General features: G+C 35.3%; 1 protein-coding gene across 1 annotated transcript in view; it reads right to left on the reverse strand.

Moving 5' to 3' along the window:
• The window catches only part of RPS6KA6 (ribosomal protein S6 kinase, 90kDa, polypeptide 6), a 101,358-nt gene that overhangs the window by 33,363 nt on the left and 43,543 nt on the right, over nt 1-24,452 (reverse strand). The window contains exons 11-19 of the mRNA XM_011973211.1: nt 23,952-24,010; nt 15,331-15,433; nt 14,614-14,744; nt 14,070-14,192; nt 13,489-13,578; nt 12,183-12,341; nt 9,717-9,878; nt 5,441-5,517; nt 3,867-3,984 (exon numbers count right to left, since the gene is read on the reverse strand). Of these exons, the coding sequence (XP_011828601.1) occupies nt 3,867-3,984; nt 5,441-5,517; nt 9,717-9,878; nt 12,183-12,341; nt 13,489-13,578; nt 14,070-14,192; nt 14,614-14,744; nt 15,331-15,433; nt 23,952-24,010 (1,022 nt within the window). The remainder of the gene's footprint in view (nt 1-3,866; nt 3,985-5,440; nt 5,518-9,716; nt 9,879-12,182; nt 12,342-13,488; nt 13,579-14,069; nt 14,193-14,613; nt 14,745-15,330; nt 15,434-23,951; nt 24,011-24,452) is intronic.

Here is a 24,452-nt window from a genome sequence, read left to right on the forward strand (position 1 = left end):
TGCAACCTCTGCCTCCCGGGTTCAAGTGATTCTCCTGCCTCAGCCTCCCAAGTAGCTGGGATTACAGGCACCTGCCACCATACCTGGCTAATTTTTGTGTTTTTAGTAGAGACAGCGTTTCATCGTGTTGGCCAGGCTGGTCTCGATCTCCTGACCTCGTGATCTGCCCGCCTCGGCCTCCCAAAGTGCTAGGATTAGGTATTTTTTATAGCAGCCTGAAATGGACAAACACACAAAGATGAAAAAAATAATTCTAGTCATGTTCTCCAGGCTTTAGAACAGCAGCAGATTAGGCAAGCTCATGCCATGCAAATGGTGAGACCCTTTCAAGTCATTGGACAGTAATTCCTTTCCCATGTGGTTTTTTTTTCCTAGGGATAAAAGTGGAAAATGGGCCGGGCACGGTGCCTCACACCTGTAATCTCAGCACTTTGGGAGGCCTATGTGGGAGGATCACGAGGTCAGGAGTTCAACACCAGCCTGGCCAATATGGGGAAACCCCGTCTCCACTAAAATCACAAAAATTAGCTGGGCGAGGTGTCGGGCACCTGTAGTCCCAGCTACTCGGGAGGCTGAGGCAGGAGAATTGCTTGAACCCTGGAGGCAGAGATTGCGGTGAGCCGAGATCGAGCCACTGCGCTGCAGCCTGGGTGGCAGAGCGAGGCTCCGTCTCAAAAAAAAAAAGAAAAAAATGTGAAAAAGCCCTGAAAAGCAGCAAATCAATCTACGCACAGAGGTTATCTGGGTGCAGCAGAAAAGGAAGGTGGTACGTGTGTCCGGTTCGCATTTCATAAATATTTGCAAGGTTTTTTAACGAATTAATTAATTTCTTTATTATTTTTGAGATGGACTTTTGTTCTTGTCGCCCAGGCTGGAGTGCAGTGGCGGGATCTCGGCTCACTGCAGCCTCCGCCTCTGGGGTTCAAGCGATTCTCCTGCCTCAGCCTCCCGAGTAGCTGGGATTACAGGCGCCTGCCACCACGCCTGGCGAATTTTTGAACTTTTAGTAGAGACGGGATTTCACCATGTTGGCCAGGCTGGTCTCGAACTCCCGACCTCAGGTGATCCACCCAACTCGGCCTCCCAGAGTGCTGGGATTTCAGGCGTGAGTCACTGTGGCCAGCTAATATTTGTATTTTTAGTAGAGATGGGGTTTTTCCGTATTGGCCAGGCTGGCCTCGAACTCTTGACCTCAGGTGATCCACCCGCCTCGGCCTCCCAGAGTGCTGGGATTACAGGTGTGAACCACCGCGCCTGGCCACATTTTTCCCCTCTTATAATGACAGTATCGTGTTGGATCACGGGCCAACTCTGCTTCGTTCTAACGAAATCTTTACAAATCACATCTGCAAAGGCTCTGTTTCCAAATGAGGTCCCAGTCGAGCTTCTGAGCAGACGTGAATGTGGAGGGGTACACGTTTCAACCCAACTGACATGAAACAAAGTCTTCTTCTTAATAATCAGCGAACATCATATGGTCGTTTTTATTCTGAGAGGAGATGGGAGTTCATCTCGTCTCAGAGGATGGCTCAGAGTCCAGGTGAGCAGGGCTGGGGTGCTAGGCGGTGCTGTCCTTGCCCTAAGCCTGAGGGATACCTGATTTCCATTCTTTTGTTCTGGCCGCCTCATAATTTGTCTGCATGGGGGTGGTGGGAGTCAATGTGGTGTCACAGGAAGCTGTTGCAGGTGGAATATGTAAAGGGATTTCAGGCCGGTTGCGGAGGCTCATGCCTGTCATCCCAGCACTTTGGGAGGCCGAGGCGGGTGGATCACCTGAGGTCGGGGGTTCAAGACCAGCCTGGCCAATATGGTGAAACCTCATCTCTTCAAAAAATAATAAAATAATAAATAAATGAAATAGGCTGGGTGTCATGGCTCATGCCTGTCATCCCAGCACTTTGGGAGGCTGAGGCGGGTGGATCACCTGAGGTCGGGGGTTCGAGACCAGCCTAGCCAATATGGTGAAACCCCATCTCTTCAAAAAGTAATAAAATAATAAATAAATAGATAAAATAGGCTGGGCGCAGTGGCTCATGCCTGTCATCCCATCACTTTGGGAGGCCGAGGTGGGTGGATCACCTGAGGTCAGGGGTTCGAGACCAGGCTGGCCAATATGGTGAAACCCCATCTCTACTAAAAATACAAAAATTAGCTGGGTGTGCTATTGGGCGCCTGTATTCACAGCTACTCAGGAGGCTGAGGCAGGAGGATCTCTTAGAACCCAGGAGGTGGAGGTTGTAATAAGCCGAGATCAGGCCACTGCACTCCAGCCTGGGCGACAAGAGGGAGACTCCATCTCGAAATATATAATAAATAAATAAATAAATAAATAAATAAATAAATAAATAAAGGACCTTGCAAGTGCAGAACTTGTCCGACAAAGATTCTTGGAAATGTTAACAGAGGGTAACTGACATGGGTAACTGTGGGCCAACCAGGAACTGTCAACAGCCTGATTTCAGTAGACGTTTTTAAAAGGAACACAGGAGAATCATATGCATGGCTTTAAACATTAAAATTGATCCTTGGTAAACTGTATTTTCTGAAGCATAAACTGGATGACTAGAAAATACATATTTAATGAATAATACTAATAGTTCTAATCACATTACATGGGGAAATTTTGCAAATTACAAATAAACCAAATTGCATAGAAATGAATTTTGGAGTTATAAGGAACCAAAGAAAGATTACCACTCAGTTTTCCTGGCTTCTATTCAAGTGTTCCTTCTACTATACCACACAGCATACTTGTACTAAGGTTAAGATCCAAACAGAATCCCTTGTTTGTTTTTCTAATGTTTACAATTTAGTGACAAATCCCCAGTTTATTTATCCTGACAATGATCAGGATGCTGGAGTTACTTTGCAATATATTCTACAAATTGGTTAGTGTTCTTGAGATAATTAGCACATATTAACTATAAGCAATTACTTTTGTCATAAAATGTGTTCTACTTCAAATTGTAGCTTAAAAGCTTCCGGGACCTAAAAGCCACATGGTGACAAGCGATGAGTTTTCATTTAAAACTTAAAATTTAAAAATTACAAATGTAAGAAATTAGTTTTCAAGCCTTGATTGACTATTTTTTCCCCAAAATAAATAAGGCCAGTTATGCTGAACCTTCACTAACATGACAGCCACTGGCCATATGTGGCTATTAAGTACTTAAAATGTGGGTAGTCCATATTCACACGGCTATAAGTATAAAATATATAGTACATTTTGAAGACTCAGTATGAATAAATATAGAATACCTAAATTTTTATATTGATTAGATGTTGAAGTAATAGTATTTTGGATATATTAGATTAAACAACATATATTATTAAATTTAATTTCACTTAAAAAAATTTTAATGTGGCTACTAGAAATTTTTAAAGCATGTATTTGACCTGCATTATATTTCTATTGGACCACTCTAAGCCATCAGGAATGAATATCCAGATGCTACAGATACATAGTCCATTCATTCTCTAAGAAGTTGTTAGCATTATAAAAATTGTCTACATAAGTCAATTTCTGAGTGAAAAGAAAATGATATGGAAATACATGGTAAATCTAGAAATAAATTTTAGTTGGCTTTAAATATATCCTGTTTCCAAAATTTATATTTTTGGTTTTGGTTAATACAGGAACTAGTTAATATTCCCTGCACATATGTAAACTGATCAGAAAGGAAGGTGGCCCAGAAACATGGTAAAACCAAAAGTTATCCTTTGTACATTGTTCAATTCACTCATAGATGTGTTAATTAAAAACACATATGATACCATTAGATACTCTGCAAACACACACAAGCTGTAACTTAGGGATTTTAGCAATTTAACATGAGTGCAACAAAACAAAACGTTATAATTTATACCTTTGCTCCACCTGAAATATTGTCCCAGTTTCCACCACTCAAAGAGAACTTTCCATTGCCTATACGCAGCAGTATCTCTTCAGGAGTATCATTGGGGCCATTAGCAAATGGAGTGTAGCTATTAATAAAACAGATTTTAATAGACACTAGAGGGTAACATACCCAAAAAATGAAAGAGATACAAATATTTACTACATGCAAATATTTACTTCAGCGAGTAAGAATATCATCTCACATTTTCTTTCACTGTTAAGGTCAAATTTTATATTTCAAACCATAAATTTAACCTTAATAAAATTTTTAATAAAATGGAGACTATTGCTTACATCAATTCTTTCTTTTGTCATTGATCAGCTAATCAATGTAAAATAAAATAAAGGTGGCTTTTCATGTAAAGCTTCAGTCTTAAAACTAGACAATACTAAAACACACATATTCCAGCATAGGTTAGCAAACAAATATACCTAGTACAAAGAAAATATTAATTTCACATATTCATAATGTATTCATTGTTTTATTTCAATGTAGTCATTAACATTTCATCATTATCATCAGTGGAAATGGTTATCATTACTTTTTATTAATATCTATGAAAACTTGGTTGAGTAAATATTTATATCGACACAAAACTCCATAGCCATTACATTTATTATGTAGATAAATCATGTAGATTAATTGTATTTGATATGCAAACTTTAGCTACCCTTAAATTTACTGTGGTCTAAAACTAAATATTCTGCATAAATTTGTAATACCTAAAAGTATATTAAATGTACTGAGATGTGTAATTATCACCAAGCCATTAAACAATTTAGAGTCACCATTTTTATAACATATTCATAGAGTTCTTGGTATGTCAAGCATATTTAAACTACACTAAATGCACTCTTTAAAATATTATGTCTAAGTACATTAATAATTACTTGCTAAACTTGGCCATTTTTTCTATCACAACCCTCACAGAATAATTTCTACAGTCATAAGTTTTCACTTCTAAATAAAAGTGCTGCTCATTATTGAGAGTAAAATAGTACTCGTATTATTTGTAAAGTATCAACATTAACATAGTCCAATTGTTATTACATTTGTTGTGAGCTTTTCTTTATGATTTCAAGGGAAGGTAGTTGTGTGTGTTTCTGCAGTTTAGTATTGTTACTATATAGATTTGCACAATCTTACTAAACCTGTAGTGCCAGAATAGTTAGAATTCAAGTGCTTAGAAAAAAATCAACACAGTATCAACAAGTTCAGGGGGCAAGTTGTTGGTGAAACATGAAATTATTTTATGATTAAGTAAATATTTTCAAGATAAAAATAGAAATGCACTTTATTTTTAAAAGTTTTAGTTCCAGGTGACAATTGCCTTTTAAAATTATAATGTCATAAATTAGTAGTGCCTCATTCTACACCTTGCTTTATGTTTTTTTAATTTTATAAGTAACAATCAATATAGATATTTTGAAATGTAAATGGCATTTTCCTTAAAGTTATTTTAATCTATTCTCTTTCTAGATGAAGATATACAGATGAAATTCAAATAACAACGTTAATGCTTTTGAATATATGTTTCTTACCCAGCCAACATTGTGTAAAAAAGGACTCCTAAACTCCAGATATCACAAGCAGCATCATATCCCTGTTGCATAAGAACCTAAGAAAGAAATACTCATTATATGGTGTTAGTATAAACTCAATTTTCTCCTAAAGAAGTTGTTTTACTTCTAATAATCTCACAAAAGTTCATTATATAAAAACTTCAACCATTTTATGCACTTGTAGTAAAGACATAATCCCTGACACCTCAATGAGTTTTCTCTCCTCCTCTTAGGAAACCAGATGTAGAGAAATCTAAACTTAAGATTAATATGTACAGTGATTTTAATGTATACTATATACAGTACTGAGGCTTTTAATTCTGTCACTGATTCTATGAGGTAGATAATATTCCAGTTTTGAAGATGAGGAAACTGAAGTGAATGTTAAGTAACTTACCCAACATTACAAAACTAGTAAGTAGCCGAACACGAAGTCTTACTTAAGCCTGTGTTTTTAACATCTATAACTGCCTCTTTACTACACAAGATATGGCAAGATAATATATGATCTCACAAAAGCAGAATGAATTTATATTTTACCATACAAGGCCAATGTCTTGAAAAGAGCAGTATATTTCTGGACCACAAGTACACATTCGATAAATACTGAATGGCTTCATTAATTTTTCATACAACAATTTAGGAAGCTGTTTTTTGGTGCCAGTGTTAATAAAAATCAAACAATATGTTTGTTATGTATTCATGTGAGATTTAGCTACAAAATTATTGAGTTCATTAGAAAAATAAAGAGATGAAATAAGGCCATTTTCTTTTCATTTAGAAAAACAAGCCCACTGCTACAGCCTCTAGGCATAGGAACAAAATAGAAACATTATTAATGCATTAACACTGGGGATTATATAACCACCAGCACGAATTTCTCATCTATAAAAGGCTAAAAATGTTAGTGTTTGGCTTTGACAACTGCCAAACATGAATAAAGAGTATGTAACAAACTTAAAATTTGAAATACGCTTTTTTCTAGTCTTAGTGTATTTATAAAAACACACGTATGTGCAAAATTAAGAGGGTAAAGAGGATATAAAAATATAATTGGCTTATATAAATAATACAAGTAGGGAACTATGAAGTACTTAACAAATAAGGTATAGCTAAACCACTCACATCATGGTAAATATTAAGTTGGCATACTCTAGAAAAACACAGACTTCTACTGATTTTATTCCCTTATCTGTTTATTTTTCTCACCACATCTTACAGTTCCAGACATCACCATGTTTTCCCTGATTCCCTTAGGAAGCTTTTTAAAGTTTCCCAAGTGATCCAATGCATAGCTAAGGTTGAGGGTCACTGCGTAGAAACCACGTGGACAGGTGAGAGTTAATCAATTCGGCTGTAGGTACCGTATACTCCTATAACCTTCCTAGTTATAAGGACAGTCTTGCGCAGGAGGTGTCATATTGCTTAATTAGGGCCAAACACGAAAAACTTGTTTTAGGTAAAGAAGAAATGGCCCACTTTTTTTCTAGCGCTAGTTTCAATGCCCTTATAAAAGTGAGCATATAATCATAAAAGAAACAAGGCAGAGTGGTAGGATGAATGAAAGAGTACAGAGGGTATGTTTCACACCTTTTTACTTGTATCAAGTTAAATACAAAGATAGAAGTCACAATTAAAGTAGTCAGTGGCATAAGTCTCTCTCTCACTTGGCTTCCCAAGTCAGCAGAAAGTAACATACACAGAGCTCCTCATTCCTGTTGCTCAAATCAATTAACGTTTGGGGCAAACTATTTGACAGCCCAGAGAAAAGAGCAAAGGAGAGTTAACTTCAAAATTAGTTTACAAAAAGCTGCACACACAGTATCCCTCAACTTTTTTGTAAGCCCCATTAATTCAGGAGCATTCTTTAACCTCAGTAGGCTTATAATATCAGTTGAACAATATAACATAGTGGATTTGCCTTTATCAAAGAATAAAATATTTTAGAGATATATTCACTTTTGGCAACACAGGTATAGTAGAAAAGCACATCTACCTAATAAACCCTAAGATGTTGATCAAACTGATGCATAATCTAAAAACTAAAAGAATATTCTCTCCTTATTAAGCTAAAATTGCAATAATCAGTGTACCTCTTAGCAAACAAAAACTGTTTATGCATTGTGAAATAATGAATGTATACCCCCATAAATGCCATTTTTTATTGAAATGTCTGTACTAACACTTGAATCTTTCTGATTCTAGTTTAAAAAAGAATGCATTTTTATATTTTACCTTTTGAAAGCATCTGAAATTTTAGAAACAAACTGCACTAAAAGTACTCTCTGTGGTTCATTAATAACAATGTACAAATATATTATTGATTCCTAGCATGGGCTTCATCACTCAAAAATAAAACTTTCAAAGTATTTTGAAAATACAAATACTAGTCAAAGGTAGTTCAAGCACTAGAGAGAAGTGGTCTCCAGATGCCCACCTGAAAACCCTCACTACTACAATGGTAATAGTGTCTTACTACAGTGTACGTCTGTTGGGAAAAAAAAAAAAAACATCAATGAGCTGTATTCTACTCTCTGGATTTGCTTACCTAACCATTAATCTATAACTGTTTACCTAACCATTAATCTAAACACGGACATATTATATATTTTTCATTTTAATGTCCATTTTTGATATTTTCATATGGTACATATTCATCTCTAACCTTTTTCCAGTGAGAAGTTGCCATAATACTAAGTAGTTTAGGTCCACAAGATTAAGTCAATATTAAATATTTGGCTATTAAAATGGTTATTCTATACTCTGCTCTTATGTCTATTGTATAAATCTGTTACAATATTTATGATGACCTTTATGATGACCATATATGCTATACATAACAGAAGAGCACTATCTCAAATATTCTGTCCTCCTATCCTGTAAAACCACTGAAATGTCCTAAAAAGGCTAATATTTTGTATGTTCAGGCTATTATCTCATACACCTTAGGGCAGTACAATATCTTATAAGAGATAAAAACTTGTATATTATTTTATGAATTTTATTAAAATATAGATTAAATCACATTCTCTGGATATATACATAATTTCTTATTAGTCAAATCTCTTATCATAAAAAGCTTATAAAACAGATGTTCTGCCTGTTCTTCAATATCAGTACAGTATTTTCTATATTTCTACTTTCATTATGAAAGTTATTTTTATAGTAGCTACTTTAAAATAGACTGATTTACATTAAAATACAAATAGCTTATTGTTAATATATCTGATGTGCAATATTTCCCTGAAAAAGCTAGTATTTGATATAAAAGTAGAATTATAAAATATATAGAAGAGAGGAATTCTTCTCAAATTATTTTACTCTGCTTCTCCTTTGATTAGACACATTTTATTTTTTCAAACCTAAAGAGTTTTAGGTATTTTGATTTCTGTTGAACATGTAATTACATGTCAGTTGGTATTATCCATAACATATAAGAACAGCTATTGACTTAACAAAGAAAGCTTATCTAGAACTTATATGGCCAATGCCATCTGTTGATTCATTTTTCCCCAACTTTACTTTCACTGCTATGGAAATTGCTACTGTCAAAACTCCCATCCCCAGGGTTAAAATGAATGTTACAGTTTCCCAAATGTGAAATCTGTACCAGAGCCTCCCCTTTCCTTACTCTTCTCCCTAAGAACATCACCTTTCCTGACTCTTCACCCTAAGATTTAGATACAAATATTATTTTCTGAGAAAAATCCACACGGCTTACAAAAACCCCTGTGTGGCTATTTTCTCCGGGAGTTAGAAGATCCTAAAGACAATCGAGGATGGCACTGCCCTTATATGTTATTTATAATGCTAATCGATAAATTACCTAATGTTCAGTACAATTTAACATACCTGATGAATCTATCCTAGTTTTGTTATTAAGTGAATGCTGGGTCTTGAATAAGTCATTGAAGTACCTCTAGCCACAGTTTCCTCATTTAGAATACATAATACCTTGAAGCTGTGGCTATCTTTACCCTACCACCCAACTCTAAAATGGTATGATTCTGAAATTAGTATATAACCCAAGAGAACAGAATAGCCTGATTATTACATTCTGGTTGATTTTAGATGCTAGTTACCAGTGTAAATATTTATATTAGGGGCTATGAGAATTCATGGATTTAAAGAACTTTAAAACTGAAAAGGGCAAGATAATAGCTTTTATCTGCCTACCATAACATACACATGGCATCATATAGATTCAACTAAAGGAAAAGAATGAAAGGCAAATGGTGAAGTTTTTAAGGAATACCTCAGGTGCAACAAAGTTTGCAGTGTAGCATGGAGTTAAGAGAAGTCCATTTTCTCCTCGAAGTTGTTTTGCAAACCCAAAATCACATATCCTGATTGAATCTGCACTGGCTGATTCATCCATGTATAAAATATTACTAGGTTTAAGATCACGATGAACAACCTTGAATATAAAGGAAAAAAGCATTATATCTATATAATTAACTAAATATCTGAGAAATAAAACATTATATCTACATAATTAACTAAATATCTGATAAAAAGAAACTTTCCGAATTACAAAATTTTGAAAATGACATTTTGCTCAAGCTTAAGAGCCTAAAATATATACAGGAAATTATCTCTGTCAGATAGATGTTCCAGTTTCTATTCAAGCCACTAGTTTTGTTAACCATTTCTAATCTCAATATATCTAAGCTCAATTCTCAGATCCACTTTTGGACATGCCATAATTTATATCACTTAGCATTATGCTTAACATATAAGAACAGTTCCTGACTTACAAACTAAACTAAGTTTGGACTTAGTCCATAATGGACTAAGACCCTACTCAACACCCTCCTCCTTATAGCAAACAACCATAAAACCTGGATATAATACAAAAATCAACTATCTGGAGGCACTGGATAATGAACAGAAGCAGATATACTCTGATGAGGAGTACGCACTTTGTTGAAGGAGGGAACACAGGAACCTATACAAGGACGTTTCCATATCTGTGGCTTTTAACCTGGGTTTAATTGCAATCCCTATGGTACACAGTGGTGGTAAAGACATGTGGAAAAACCCACAGTCCTTCTGGTTTAGAGGACCAGAAAGGAGATGCTGGAAAACTCTGAATGCTGAGTGGAGAAACATTATAAAGGAAAGAGCCAGAACTGATCCTTGAATCAAAAATGTATGGAACAGGATCAAAATAGTTTGTATAAAGACAAATAATATGAACAAAACCCAGAGCTGCTGGCCCCAAAACTAGTTTTCAGTTCAAGCTCAGCCAAGAAAATTACTCACTTAAACAAATGAAACAATAATAACTATTGGAGAAAAATAACAAAATATGAAAATCTCTATAACTGATTATCATAATGCTTAGGATACAATCCCAAATTATGTAATATACAAAGAACCAAGAAAATGGAACATAGTCTTAAGAAAATCAGTGAATTCTGATTCCAAGATGAATCATGCTAAAATAGATAAGGATTTTAAAGTGACTATTATAATGATCTTCAACAAAGAAAACAAAACATACTTTCAATGCATTAAACTCTCAGCAAAAAAAGGGAAGTCTCAGCAGAAAAATAGAAACAATAAAGAAGAAACAAATAAAATGTAGGGCTGGTAAAAAAAAAAAAAAATGCTGAAATTCCCCCATGTGATAACTTTCCTACTAGTACTATCTACTTCATGTAAGTTACCCTTATCTTTAATCAGAGTTTACTATGCTAAAGTTCTTTAAGGGCAAGGACCAAGTCTCACTCATGTTTGAATCTACAACACTTTTTACAATGCCTGGCATGTAGAAATGCTTGATATGTGTCTTATTAATTTAGTTAATTGATGTAAGAATCGGAAGGTTCATACAATAATAAAGAAGAGATGCCTATGATTCTCTTCTCAAAAATTCTCTTCATGCTTTACTTTAGAGAGTGCTGGTAAAGACAATCAAATAATTAAATTATCAAAAAGCTACTGCTTTAGCATCATATATTTCAAAATACTGAAAATATACTTTATTAAACCACACACAAAATGGAGTACTAGTTTATTTTTATTAATTATAAGGGCCTCATGCAGAGTTTTCATTACGTCAATTCTCAATTGCCATTTTTAATTTATTAAGTTGGTACATATCTACTATCACAATTGATTCAAACTTAAATTTTTAAATTACTTCCCACTTTGTTTTTTTATACAGTTATATATATTAAAAGTTGCCTTTTTTGGTAACTCAGTTCATTTGCTTTCTTTATGAAAGGGCAGGAAGCAAAATAACAAGCCTGCCCCTTCACCACAAAATTTAATATAGTAATACTTCAAATGTTTAGAATACACATTTCTTACTGTAGTTAGGGGAGGAGCTGGCAAGGTTCAAGATACATGTTAGGTAACCTGAACTCTCTATGTTAGGTAACTTGAATAATAGTCACTGTATGTCTTTGGTTAATTCTTTTATGTTTGACTTTTAAGTCTAATTAAGTTTCATAATTTCCAGGTCAAAGTTAGGTACCTTTATGTAATTCAAACCACTTTTTAAATGAATATGCTATTAAATCAGGGCCAATTGGCAGAGAGAAAATAATTATTTCCTAAATCCATAAACTTCACTACATTGTGAGTTCTATTAGGATATTCTCTATAGACATATATGTGAATAAAAGCAGTTTATTTTAGGGGGCATCATCTCCTATATTTTTATGAAGATATAGGTCCCAGAATAGAAAGAAAAAAGTTAACTACAACTTACTCCTTGACAATGAAGATAGTCAACTGTCTTACTTATTACATATAGTATATCACTAGCCTCCCGTTCCGAGAAACATTTTTGTTTGAGAATACGGTCAAGTAACTCTCCTCCTTTCATTAAATCCGTAACAAGGTAAACATATCTACCATCATCAAAGACCTACGAAAGAACGCAGTTTTAAAATGTTATTATTTATAATTACAATTCTATAATTCTTAAATTATATTTTAGTTATATTTACCTTTCTACTAAACCTGCCTCTAGTATTAAAAACAAAAAAGACATTATTCCTTTACTGTTAATGCAGTACAGGCTGTACTAAAGGTTGAATTGGCTAAACAATCACCTACACAGTCCCATGAAACCATGTTAAAACATATAATTGTATTACCTTTTGAAGTTACAGGTTGCAGTTCATCAAAGAATATAAATTAAAAAAATAGAACTCTGTGCCTCTCAAATGACCTCTATCTCATTTTTTTACTGTATTATAGCTACTTCTCTTCCCCAAACGTAAGCTTCTTTCTGAAAGTAAATGTATTATTTAATTTTAATCCTTCCCTCAGGCCATTATCTGATGTGGTATCTTAAATATTGGTTGAATTCCAATAGTATACCAAAGAAAACAAATAAGAAAAGTATTTATACACTTTTCACTCAGGGCATGTATGATACACACACACACACACACACACACACACACACACACACACACCCCACACGGTAGTTTAAAGATTACAAATCAAAGTGCATATCATTTTCTGACACAAAGTGATCAAGGTGATAGTTTTTTCTGTCTTGTATAAAGAGAAAAGAACATTATCTCCTTATGTGAAAAGTGAGCATTCGGTAACATATTAATGAGTTATATATTCATTTTACAAAACTGTAGACTAACACTATTTCACTCCAGAAACAATCCGTAATGCTATAGCCAATTACCATACAATAAAGAAAGTAAAATATTCAAGAATTTGGCAGATCCCCAATGTCCTGTATCTTCTATATTGATAGCACTACAGAATAATAAATGGTGTTAGTTATAATGTTAGTTAACCAGCCAGAATATATTCAAGTAATCCAGAAATTCTCATTTACCAATCATCACAGTTATTTTTGATATTCTATAAGACCAGGAGTATAGAATCATGGGGAAAAAAAAATTAAAGTGGCAATTTAAGAGTCTTGAGATTTTTGAGGCATGAAATTAAATATGCTAAAGACATTAAAAGTTTCAATAAGAAAAATAAAGTTCCAATTCATAACTTCATTAGCTTAGCTGATACCTAGATTTAGAAATACCTACATCCTTCAAAGTAATAATGTTGGGATGTTGTCCATAGCGCATCAGTATTTCAATCTCTTCTGAAGGGTCTCGCTTACTTTTGTCAATGATCTAAGAAATAAGAACAAAAAATATCTGAGGCAAACAAATTATTTTGTCTAAAAATGAATATTTTCAATTTGGTTATATTTTTGAAGAAATGCTTAAAACCTCAAGAACAATGCTTACCTCATATTATTTTAACATTTAAAAACATCTTATAAGTTAAAAACTTAACAAAAGAAAAGAACATTTTAACATTATATCCTATTTCACTGAAACTGTACCAATGATGACGTAATTGTAATTGTCACAATTGCTCAATCTTAACATAATACATGTATAACAAAATTTTTCAAATGCAAAAATTCATGAAATATACTGTTCCTACATAATAAAGGCTTGAAAAGAAATTCAAAAATGAAAATATTAAGTCTCAGAGTTCTTTCTCATCATCTTATATTTCCTATCTTCATTTACTCAACTGAAAATGTTTGTCAGTTGACTCATAATTTAAATTACATGCATAAAACAAACAAGAAAGCTAGGCTCAGAGACAATACCTTCACTGCAAATTCCATGTTGGTAGTTGCATGTACGCATCGCTTGCAAACAGAATACGAGCCAACACCAATATCCTCTTTCAATTCATATACTTCACCAAATTGTGCAGCATTTCCATTTATCTGTTTATTTTTAAAAAGTAAAATACTAAGGAGAATGAAATATTTTCACATTTTCTGTCTTTTGTCCTAAATATACATTCATCTTAAATCTTTAACTAGAATAATTCATTCTACAAAAGTTTTATCAACATTTATAAATGGCGTGAACCAATCCTTTCTTGATACCCACAGGCAATATAATAAATCAGCTAGCTTATACATCACCTTTCTATTTTATTCAAAAGAGGCCACATAAATATAATTTAAAAGTTACCACTGTCTGCTCTTTTCCAAAACATACAGGGACATATTTAATTCATGATTTATACCAAGAGATAAACAAAGTAGTTAAAAATCACTGAAAAAAACTATTAAAAATACATCAGCAATAACAGAGAAATAATTATCCCAAAACTGAATAATGTGATTAAGTGGAATTTACCTGAACAATTGGTAATACATTTGCACTTGTGATAGGAGTGATTTTATATTCTTCTGCAATAGAAGTTGCAACAAAGCTGAATCCTTTGAAGAGCTGATGAGCGTTTGCACTGGCTGGCAAACCAGGAGAATCTAATGTCCAAATAATTACATTTAATTATAACTACATGCAGAATTCTATGATATAAAGTGTCAGAATTTCTTTAACTATAAAGGAAACCATTCAATGCTGCTATCTAACAAATTACATATTTGATTTATTATATATTATATGTCTCCTCCCATCTGTATACATGCTCCATTTTAGTCAGTAATTTTTGTCTGTTCTTTTCATTGCTGCATACTCATTGCTTAGTACATGGTAGGTATTCAATATTTCTTGAATGTATATATGAAACTGTAAAAGACCGAGTAAAATATCTGATGTCTTACCTCCTACCCCATCCTGTAAATCATTAGCATACCAAAGGACTTATAATGCAAAGAAAGAAAGAAACTTGCCACCCTTTGACCAAGTTCCTGCCTTCCTAATAAATATTTCCCATTTAAAACATCTACTTGACAGCTGCCCAAGCAATGTTTTGTATAGGATCCATATTTCCCATGGACAAACCAACTCTCTGCAAATTTACCATTCTTTTAGTTTTTACTTCAGAAGACAGTTTATTTTTAAACTATCTACTTAAAATCTCTGATTTTACAGATAAACATGCATTACCTTTAGGTGTTTTTGCAGTAAATTCAGGATCAAAACAAAAAGTATCATCTGGTTTTCCAGAAGCAGGTTTGAAAGGAGGTTGAACTTCTCTTTTATATAACTTCTAGAAGGGGCAACCAGATAACACAAAACATATTAAGACTTTAAAAATTATTATACTTTGTAAAAGAAAGCAGAACATAATATTCACAGTACATAATAGAAGACTAACCATTTCATAAAATAAATTTCAACAGGTTTCAGATACCTGTTAACCAAATTCTAAAATTTTGAGAGCTAATGTTCAAAATGTAATGAGGCCAAGAAACATAGCAATGATGCCACAAGCTGAATTCACAAGGAAAGGTCAATTTTGGATATCAGAAGTTTTTGAATGCTCATTGATAATATAGCCATGCAAATACAGCACAATAACAACTAAAATGCTCAAGGCTTTCAAAATCAATAGATTATTTTTAAGAAGTACATATTTCATCTAAAATATTGTTTTCACATAAAAACATACATTAAATGTACTGTTTAGGCTTGTATCAGATAATTGAAAAGTGTAGTCTTGTTTAACAATCTACCTTGCTAAAATCTACGCTTTTGAAAGGCATAGAAAGTTTCTAATAATACATAAAAAGCCACTTTTTTTGAAATCTATTTTTTAAAAAGCTTACAGTCCCACAGTGGGGAAAAATAAATAGGGAATTACTTTTGAGTAATTTTCATTTATTTAAATATGTAAACACGACTTCTGGTTCAATATGGCTTACTAGAAACAGCTAGTGGGTGCCTCTCTCATGATGAGTAATCAAAATAGCAAGTAAATATTGACACTTCAAGTATATTTTCTAAGAGGCCACACTGGAATTCATCAGAGAAGCGATGGAATTGGGAATCACAAAAAGAAGAGAACAAAGCCATGCCATCAGGTGAACTGAGACTGGTGTGGAGCCAGGAGATCTTTGATGCAGGGAAGGGAAGATTGAGTGAGAGACCTCCAGGATTCCACAATTCACGATTCTGTCAGACTTTCAATGCTAACTATAGGTAAGCCCCTTGAATCCCCTAGGCCTCCAGTTTAATACATGGGGCTGCCTGGAATCTGTGCAAAGGTACTGCTCAAGCCCATGTGGAATCCCATGAACTTTTGATCCCTGAGCAGCTTGGCACCGTCTGCTGCCACCCCACTAGGCAGGGAGCAGGTAGGTCGGCACTTGTGCACACCTCAAAGACAGATACTGCAGCTGCAGTACAGAAGAGTGAGCAGAATGCACGCTGCAAAGACTGCTGACCTCAGCTGTTCCCTTCTAAATGAGGCCTCCCTTCTTCAGTGTTGGGTCTACAGCACAGCTGCCCTGCCCCTACGTGTATATACTGGCCACAGCCTGGCATTCTTCTTACAGCTCAGCTCCCAGAGGCTGGTGACCCACTCTTAAACTCCCTCAATAGTTGTGCCCGACACCACCATCACACTTGTCACTCCTGGGCCAAGGAGACAGTGGGGAAACTGGGCACCTCTGTGTGCCCCCCAAAGTGAAATCCACTGCCGCTCCATCAGGAGGGAAGTGCAGGTGGGCCAAGCACCCCATAGCTGCCAACCTTCATTGCTTCAGCTGAAGGGGTCTGCCTTCCCCAGTGAAAGGCCAGCAGCCCTGCTCCCAACTGACTATTTCACTTGTTACCTGGAGGCCTTCTGAGAGCCTAGCCCCCATAGGCCTGTGACGGGCCTTGGGACTTCGACCACATAAGCATTCTACAGGCTATTCTGAGAGCCCAGACCCCAAAGCATGTGATCAGCCATGGGAATCCCACCACCAGAGCATTCTGCCATAATCTGAGAATCCCGTGGGCCCTTTTAAGAGACCAGCTCCCACAGGCCTGTGATCAGCCATAGGGACCCAATCACCTGAGTGTTTTGCTATATTCTGAGCATTCTGTGGGCGCTTCTGAGAGCCCAGTCACCACGGGTCTGCAATATGCATTGATGCGCCAACTGCCTGAGCATTCTGCAACTGCCTAAGCATTTTGTAGGCCCTTCTGAGATCCCAGCCCCCACAGGCACATGATGTACTCTAGGACTCCCACTTCCAGAGTACTTTCCCTGCCTCTGCTTGAGAGTTCTGCCTGTGACTCCGAGAACCAGCCCATCACTCCCTATCATAGCCAGCAGCAGGATTCTAGAGACTTAACAAGTCCACTGTCCTGGTCCTGGTCCACTTCTTACAGGACTCATACATGCTGTCCGTTGGGCAATCCGGGGGATAAGGAATTGGAAGTTTGCCTAGTCCTATCCACCACTGCTAGTACATGACCATGCCCCAACCTGGGGTCTGAGCTCAGATGGACCCAACCAGACGATACTCCCACAGCTAATACCCAACTGTGTGTGCTAGAAAGTGGAGCCCCTCTGTGGTATCTACAGAAAGCAGCAGCATTACCCACTGGCAAACAGGTGAGTCACAAAGCTGTGTGTATTGGACTGATTCAAGAGGTTCCACCCAGAAACCACTCCCATAGACAATTGCAAGACAAGTGTCTTCTGTGGCTATCAGCTATACTGTGGTCTAGAGATACACGGCAGTTGTGCATCTGAACTGAGAGCCATGAACTCTGAGTTAGGGGTGTGACAGGTAAATAGAACATATTGCTACCCGTCTAGGATGTGAAGCTAGTCCCCCTACTCTCTGCTGAGACCTTGGCACTGTTTACCAGGTACTCTTCCAACCATGCCTGTCAGGGCTGGTTCCCCAGTTCATCATTGGGGTATTTGTGTGCAAGCCAGGCAGTCAAGCTCTGCCTAGCTCTCTTTCCCCTCACCCCTCATGGGACAAGAAGGTCAAGGAACCTGGCATTCCACTGTCCAGCCCATCATCTGAAACAACAGAGATCACCACACAATAAACAAATATCAACTGCATACTGATCTGCTTTTGCCACGGCTGGCTTCTACTGGTAAATGCCACCTACTGCCCTATAGATTGAACTGTAAAACCCAACGTAAAAACCTGATAAGAAGTGCACGGGCCTACAGAAACAAAGCCAAGAGACTTTTGGCTACTTCCCAACCTACTCTACAGTCACATCCCCCAAGAGGGATGGCAGCAGGGGGTGAACCACATCTAAATGAAACAAATTCAAAAGCAATATGTGACAGCTTCTACAGATAAGAAGGAACTAACATAAGAACTTCAGGACTATGAAGAAAAAGAATGTAATGACATCCCCAAAGGGTCATAGTAGCTACCTACCAATGAATCTTAATAAAATGAAAACTCTGAAATGGCAGATAAAACATTCAAAATATGGATTGTAAGGAAGCTCAATGAAATCCAAAAGAAAGTCAAAAACATACAAACAAACAAAAAAATCAGAAAACAATTCAGGAGATAAAAGATAAATATATAAATATTTTAAAATTCTGGAAGTGAAAAAAAAGATGAAAGGAATTTCAAAACAGAGTTGAAAACTTTAATAACATGCTAGACCACGCATAAGAAATGATTTTGAGCATGAGGCCTGGTCTTTTGAATTAAATCAGATAAAATTAAATAACAAATAATTTTTTAAAAAATGAACAAAGTCTTTGAGAAATATGGGATAATGTAAAGTGACCAAACTTACAACTTACAGACAGAAAGAAAAAAAGAAAAGAAGTTTGGAAAGCATAATTGAGGAACTAATTCAGGAAAATATCCCCAATCTTGTTAGAGATGCAGATATCTAGATATAAGCAATTCAGAGAACACCTAGGAGACACTATAGAATACAAACGTGACCTAGGGATATAGTCGCCAGACTATCCAAGTTCAATGTGAAAGAATAAATCATAAAAGAAGCTAGAGAAAAGCATCAAATCACGAATAAAGGAAACCTCATCAGACTGACAGTGAAACTCTCAGCAGAAATTTTAACAAGCCAGAAGAGAATGGGGACCTAATTTTAGCTTCCTTTAAAAAATGGCATCCAAGAATTTTATATCCAGCCAAAATCAGCTTCATAAAATGAAGACATAAAGTCATGAACAGAAAACACTAGAGGAACTTATCACCATTAAATAGACCCCATAAGAAATGCTCAAAGAAGTTCTAAAAATGAAAACAAAAGTATGTCACTCACCATCATAAAGGCACACATAAGTAGAAAGCTCAAAGATCCTATAAAGCAATCATACAATTGAGAATCCAAGGCAACTAGCTAGCAACATTATGACAGGATTAACACCTCATATATCAATATAACCTTCAACATAAATGGCATAAATGTCCCATCCACAATATGTAGACCAGCAAGTTGGGTAACAGACAAAAACCAACCATTTGCTGCCAAAGAGAGACCCATAGAATAGTAAGCACATCTACAGACTTAAAGTAAATGGGAGGAAAAACATATAGCATGCAAATAAAAAACACAGCAGAGCTGAAGTAGCCATTCTCATATCAGATAAAACAGACTTTAAACCAGCAACAGTAACAAAAGGCAAAGAAGGGCATTATATAATGAAATGATAAGGGCTCAATTAAACCAAAACATTTAATTATCCTAAATATATATGCATCCAACACCAGAGTGCTCAGATTCAAAAACAAATACTACTAGACCTAAGAAAAGAGATTGATGGCAATACAATAATAGTGTGGAACTTCAATACCAAATGACAATACTAGACAGGTCATCAAGGCAAATGTCAACAAAGAAACTCTGGACTTAAACTGGACACTAGACCAAATGGACTTTTACAGAATATTCTAATCAACAACTACAGCATATACATTTTTCTCATCTGCACATGTAACACTCTCCAAAATTGAACATATGCTTAACCATAAAGCAAATTTCAATAAATTCAAGAAAATCAAAATCACATCAAGTATCCCATTGGACCACAGTAGAATAAAATTAGAAATGAATACCAAGGGGAACTCTCAAAGCTACACAAGTACATGGAAATGAAACAAGTTGCTCATGAATGACTTTTGGGTGAACAACAAAATCAAGGCAGGAATAAAAAAAAATGCAATGAATGAAAATAGAGACACAACATAGCGAAACGTCGGAGATACAGCCAACGCAGTGCCAAGAGGAAAGTTTTTAGTGTTAAATGCCTAAATCAAAAACACAGAAAGATCTCAAATCAATGACCTATTGTTACACTACATGAAACTAGAATAACAAGAAAAACCAGACCCAAAGCTAGCAGAAAACAAAAAATAACTAAGTCTCATTTAGCTGAACTAAATGAGATTGCGATCAAAAAAAGACACAAAGGATCAACAAAATGAGAAGCTGGTTCTTTGAAATAATAAAGTTGATAGATCACTAGATGGCTTAACTAAGAAGAAAAAACAGAAGACTGTAACAAGTACAATCAGAAACTGAAAAGGGCACACATTGCAATGGATACCACAGAAATATATATAAGATGATCAGTGATAACTATGAACATGTATATACATACAAACTAGAAAAGCTAGATGTTGGATAAATTCCTGGAAACATACAGTCTCCCAAGACTGAACCAGGATAAAACAGAAAATACAAACAGACCAAAGGAATAGTGAAACTGAGCCAGCAATAAAAAATGTTCCATCAAAAAAAGCCAGGATCACATAAGTCTACAAACAAGTTTTTCCAGACATGCAAAGAAGAGCTGGTGCCAATCTTACTAAAACTGTTCCCAAAAATTGAGGAGTTGGGAATCTTCCTAATTAATTATACAAAACCAGTATCATCCTGAAAGCAAAATCAAGTAAGGACACAACCAAAAAAGAAAACTGCCAGCCAATATTCCAGATGAACATAGATGCAAAAATCCTCAACGAAATACTAGCAAACCAAATCCAACAGCACGTGCAAAAAAATAGTTAATCATGATCAAGTGGATTTTATTCTAGGGATGAAAAGATGGATCGACATTTACTAATCAATAAATGCAAATCACCACATAAAATTATAAACATAAATCATGTGATCATCTCAATAGATGCAGAAAAAGCATTAGAGGCAATTCAACATCACTTGATGATAAAAACCCTCCATATAATAGGCATAGAAAGAACATACTCCAACATCATACCAAATGTGGGAAAGTTGAAAGCATTCCCTTCAGGAACTGAAACAGGTCAAGGATGTCCACTTTTACCACTCCTAGTCAACATAGTACTGGAAAGTCCTAGCCAGAGTAATCAAGCAAGAGAAAGAAACGAAAGACATCCAAATTGGAAAAGAGGAAGTCAAAGCACCTCTGTTCATTGATGATATAAGATACTGAGAAAAACCAAGACTCCTCCAACAGACTCCTAGACTTGATAAACAAATTCAGTAATGTTTCAAAAAATAAAATCAACATACAAAAATCAGTAGCTTTTCTATACAACAATGGTGTTCTAACTGAAAACCAAATGAAGTTTCTCATTAACGATCTCATTAACAACAGCCGCAAAAAGTAAAATACCTACAAATACATTTAACCAAGAATGTGAAAGAGTTCTACAAGGAGAACTATAAAACACAGATGAAAGAAACTAGATCAAATGGACGAATGGAGAAATATCTCATGCTCATGAATTGGAAGAATCAATATCATTAAAATGACCATACCAGTCCGGGCACAGTGGTTCACGCCTATAATCCCAGTACTTTGGGAGGCTGAGGCAGGAGACTCACTTGAACCCAGAAATTCCAGACCATCCTAGTTAACATAGCGAAACCTCATCTTTACCAAAAAAATTTACATTAGCCAGGCATGGTGGCATACACCTGTATCCCCAGCTACTCAGGAGGCTGAAGTGGAAGGATTGCTTAAGCCTAGGAGGTCAAAGCTGCAGTGAGCAGTGATTGTGCCACTGCATTCCAGCCTGGGCAATAGAGAGAGATGCTGTCAAAAAAAAAACAAAAACAAAAACAAAAAAAATAAAAACAAACAAACAAAAAAACATACTGACCAAAGCAATATCCACATTCAGTACAATTCCTATCAAACTATGAACATCAGTCATCCTTCAGAGAATTAGAAATAACAATCCTAATGTTTACACGGAATCAAAAAAACAGCCTGAATAGCCAAAGCAACCTTAAGTAAAATTAACAAATCCAGAGGCATCACATTTCCTAATTTCAAATTATACTACAAGGCCATAGTAACTTAAACAGCACAGTACTTGTACAAAAATAGACACATAGATCAATGGAACAAAACAGAGATCCCAGCAATAAAGCTGCATACCTATAGCCATCTGATTTTCTACAAAATCAACAACAATAAACAATGAGGAGAGAACACTCTATTCAATAAATGGTGTTGGGAAAATTGCCTAGCCACATGAAGAAGAATAAAACTGGACCCCTATCTCTCACTATTCACAATAATTAACTCAAGATGGTTTGAAGACTTAAACATAAGACGTGAAACTACAAAGGTACTAGAAGAAAACCTAGGCAAAACTCTTCTGGACATTGATCTATACAAAGAATTTATGACTAAGATCCCAAAAGCAAATGCAACAAAAACAAAAGTAGACAAATTGGACTTAATTAATTTCCTGCACAGCCAAAGAAATAATCAGTAGAGTAAAAAGATGACCTACAGAATGGGATAAAATATTTGCAAACTATGTCTCTGACAAAAGACTAATATCCAGAATCTACAAGGAACTCAAACAACTCTACAGGTAAACAAACAAACAGACCTATTAAAAGGTGGGCAAAGGATATGAACACACATTTTACAAAAGAAGACATAAAGCAGCCAACAAACATGGAAAAATGTTCAATATTACTAATCATCAGAAAAATGCAAATTAAAACCACAATGAAATATTATTTTATATCAGTCAGGAGGGCTATTATTAAAAAGTTAGAAAATAATAGATGTTGGCATGGATGTGGGAAAAAAATGGGTACACTTATACACTGTTGATGGGAATGTAAATTAGTACAACCTCTATGAAAAACCATATGAAAATTTCTCAAAGGTATAATAATCAAAAAAATTTGACCCAGCAATCCCACTAACAGGAATGTACCCAAAGGAAAATCAATCATTATATAAAAAGGACACCTGCACTTGTATGTCTATCACAGCACTGTTCACAATAGCAAAGTCATGGAATCAACCTAAGTGTCCATCAACGGTTAATTCAATAAAGAGAATATGGTATATAGACACCATGGAATACTACACATCTGTAAGAAAGAACAAAATCATTATCTTTGCAGCAACATGGATGGAGGTGGAGATCATTATCCTATGTGAAATAACTCAGAAAATCAAATATCCCATGTTCTCACTTATAAGTGGGAGCTACACAATGGAAACACATGGACATACAGATGGAAATAACAGACACCAAGGACTCCAAAAGGGAGAAGTTAAAAGGGGGTTGAGGGTTGAAAAATTACCTAATGGTCACTGTTTTGTTGATGGATACATTAGAAATCCAAACCTACCATTATGCAATATCCATGTAAAAAACCCACAAATGCACCCCCAGATCTAAATTTTTTTAAGAAAAAGAAAAATAAATACATATGTAAACATTCCACTGATTTGTTATTTAAATTAAAAGCAATAAACCTTTACTCTCCTGTATTGGTCATATGAAGTTATTCAATAACAAGCTTTCTACTTAACTTACATCCCAGTCAATATTTGCAAAAAACAGATGTCTTTTGATTTCTTCAACTCCTTCTGATCCTATAAAAAAAAGAAATGATATTTTAATTTTATGATTTTTTTTTAAATCTTGCTCACTGGCTTCCAGACTGCTATCTGTAAACAGGAACACACATATTTCATACATTCCTTGAAAAGAAAATTATTTGATTTCTTATCTGGCATTTTAATAGCTGGTCCTTTCATTTTATTGTGATAAAAAACAACTAATGTTCATACTGAACTACAAAGAGTATCATGAAATATTAAACTGTCTCTCAAATCAAAATAGTATTAAACATAATACTTAAACTTAAATACATATTTTTTCACTCCCAATTTATCTTATGACCTTATATTTATATGCCAAATTAAAAGGTACAAAGGAGGCCGGGCGCGGTGGCTCAAGCCTGTAATCCCAGCACTTTGGGAGGCCGAGATAGGTGGATCACGAGGTCAGGAGATCGAGACCATCCTGGCTAAC

Source organism: Mandrillus leucophaeus, unplaced genomic scaffold (assembly GCF_000951045.1).
Source record: "Mandrillus leucophaeus isolate KB7577 unplaced genomic scaffold, Mleu.le_1.0 Scaffold1354, whole genome shotgun sequence".
Lineage (NCBI taxonomy): Eukaryota > Metazoa > Chordata > Mammalia > Primates > Cercopithecidae > Mandrillus > Mandrillus leucophaeus.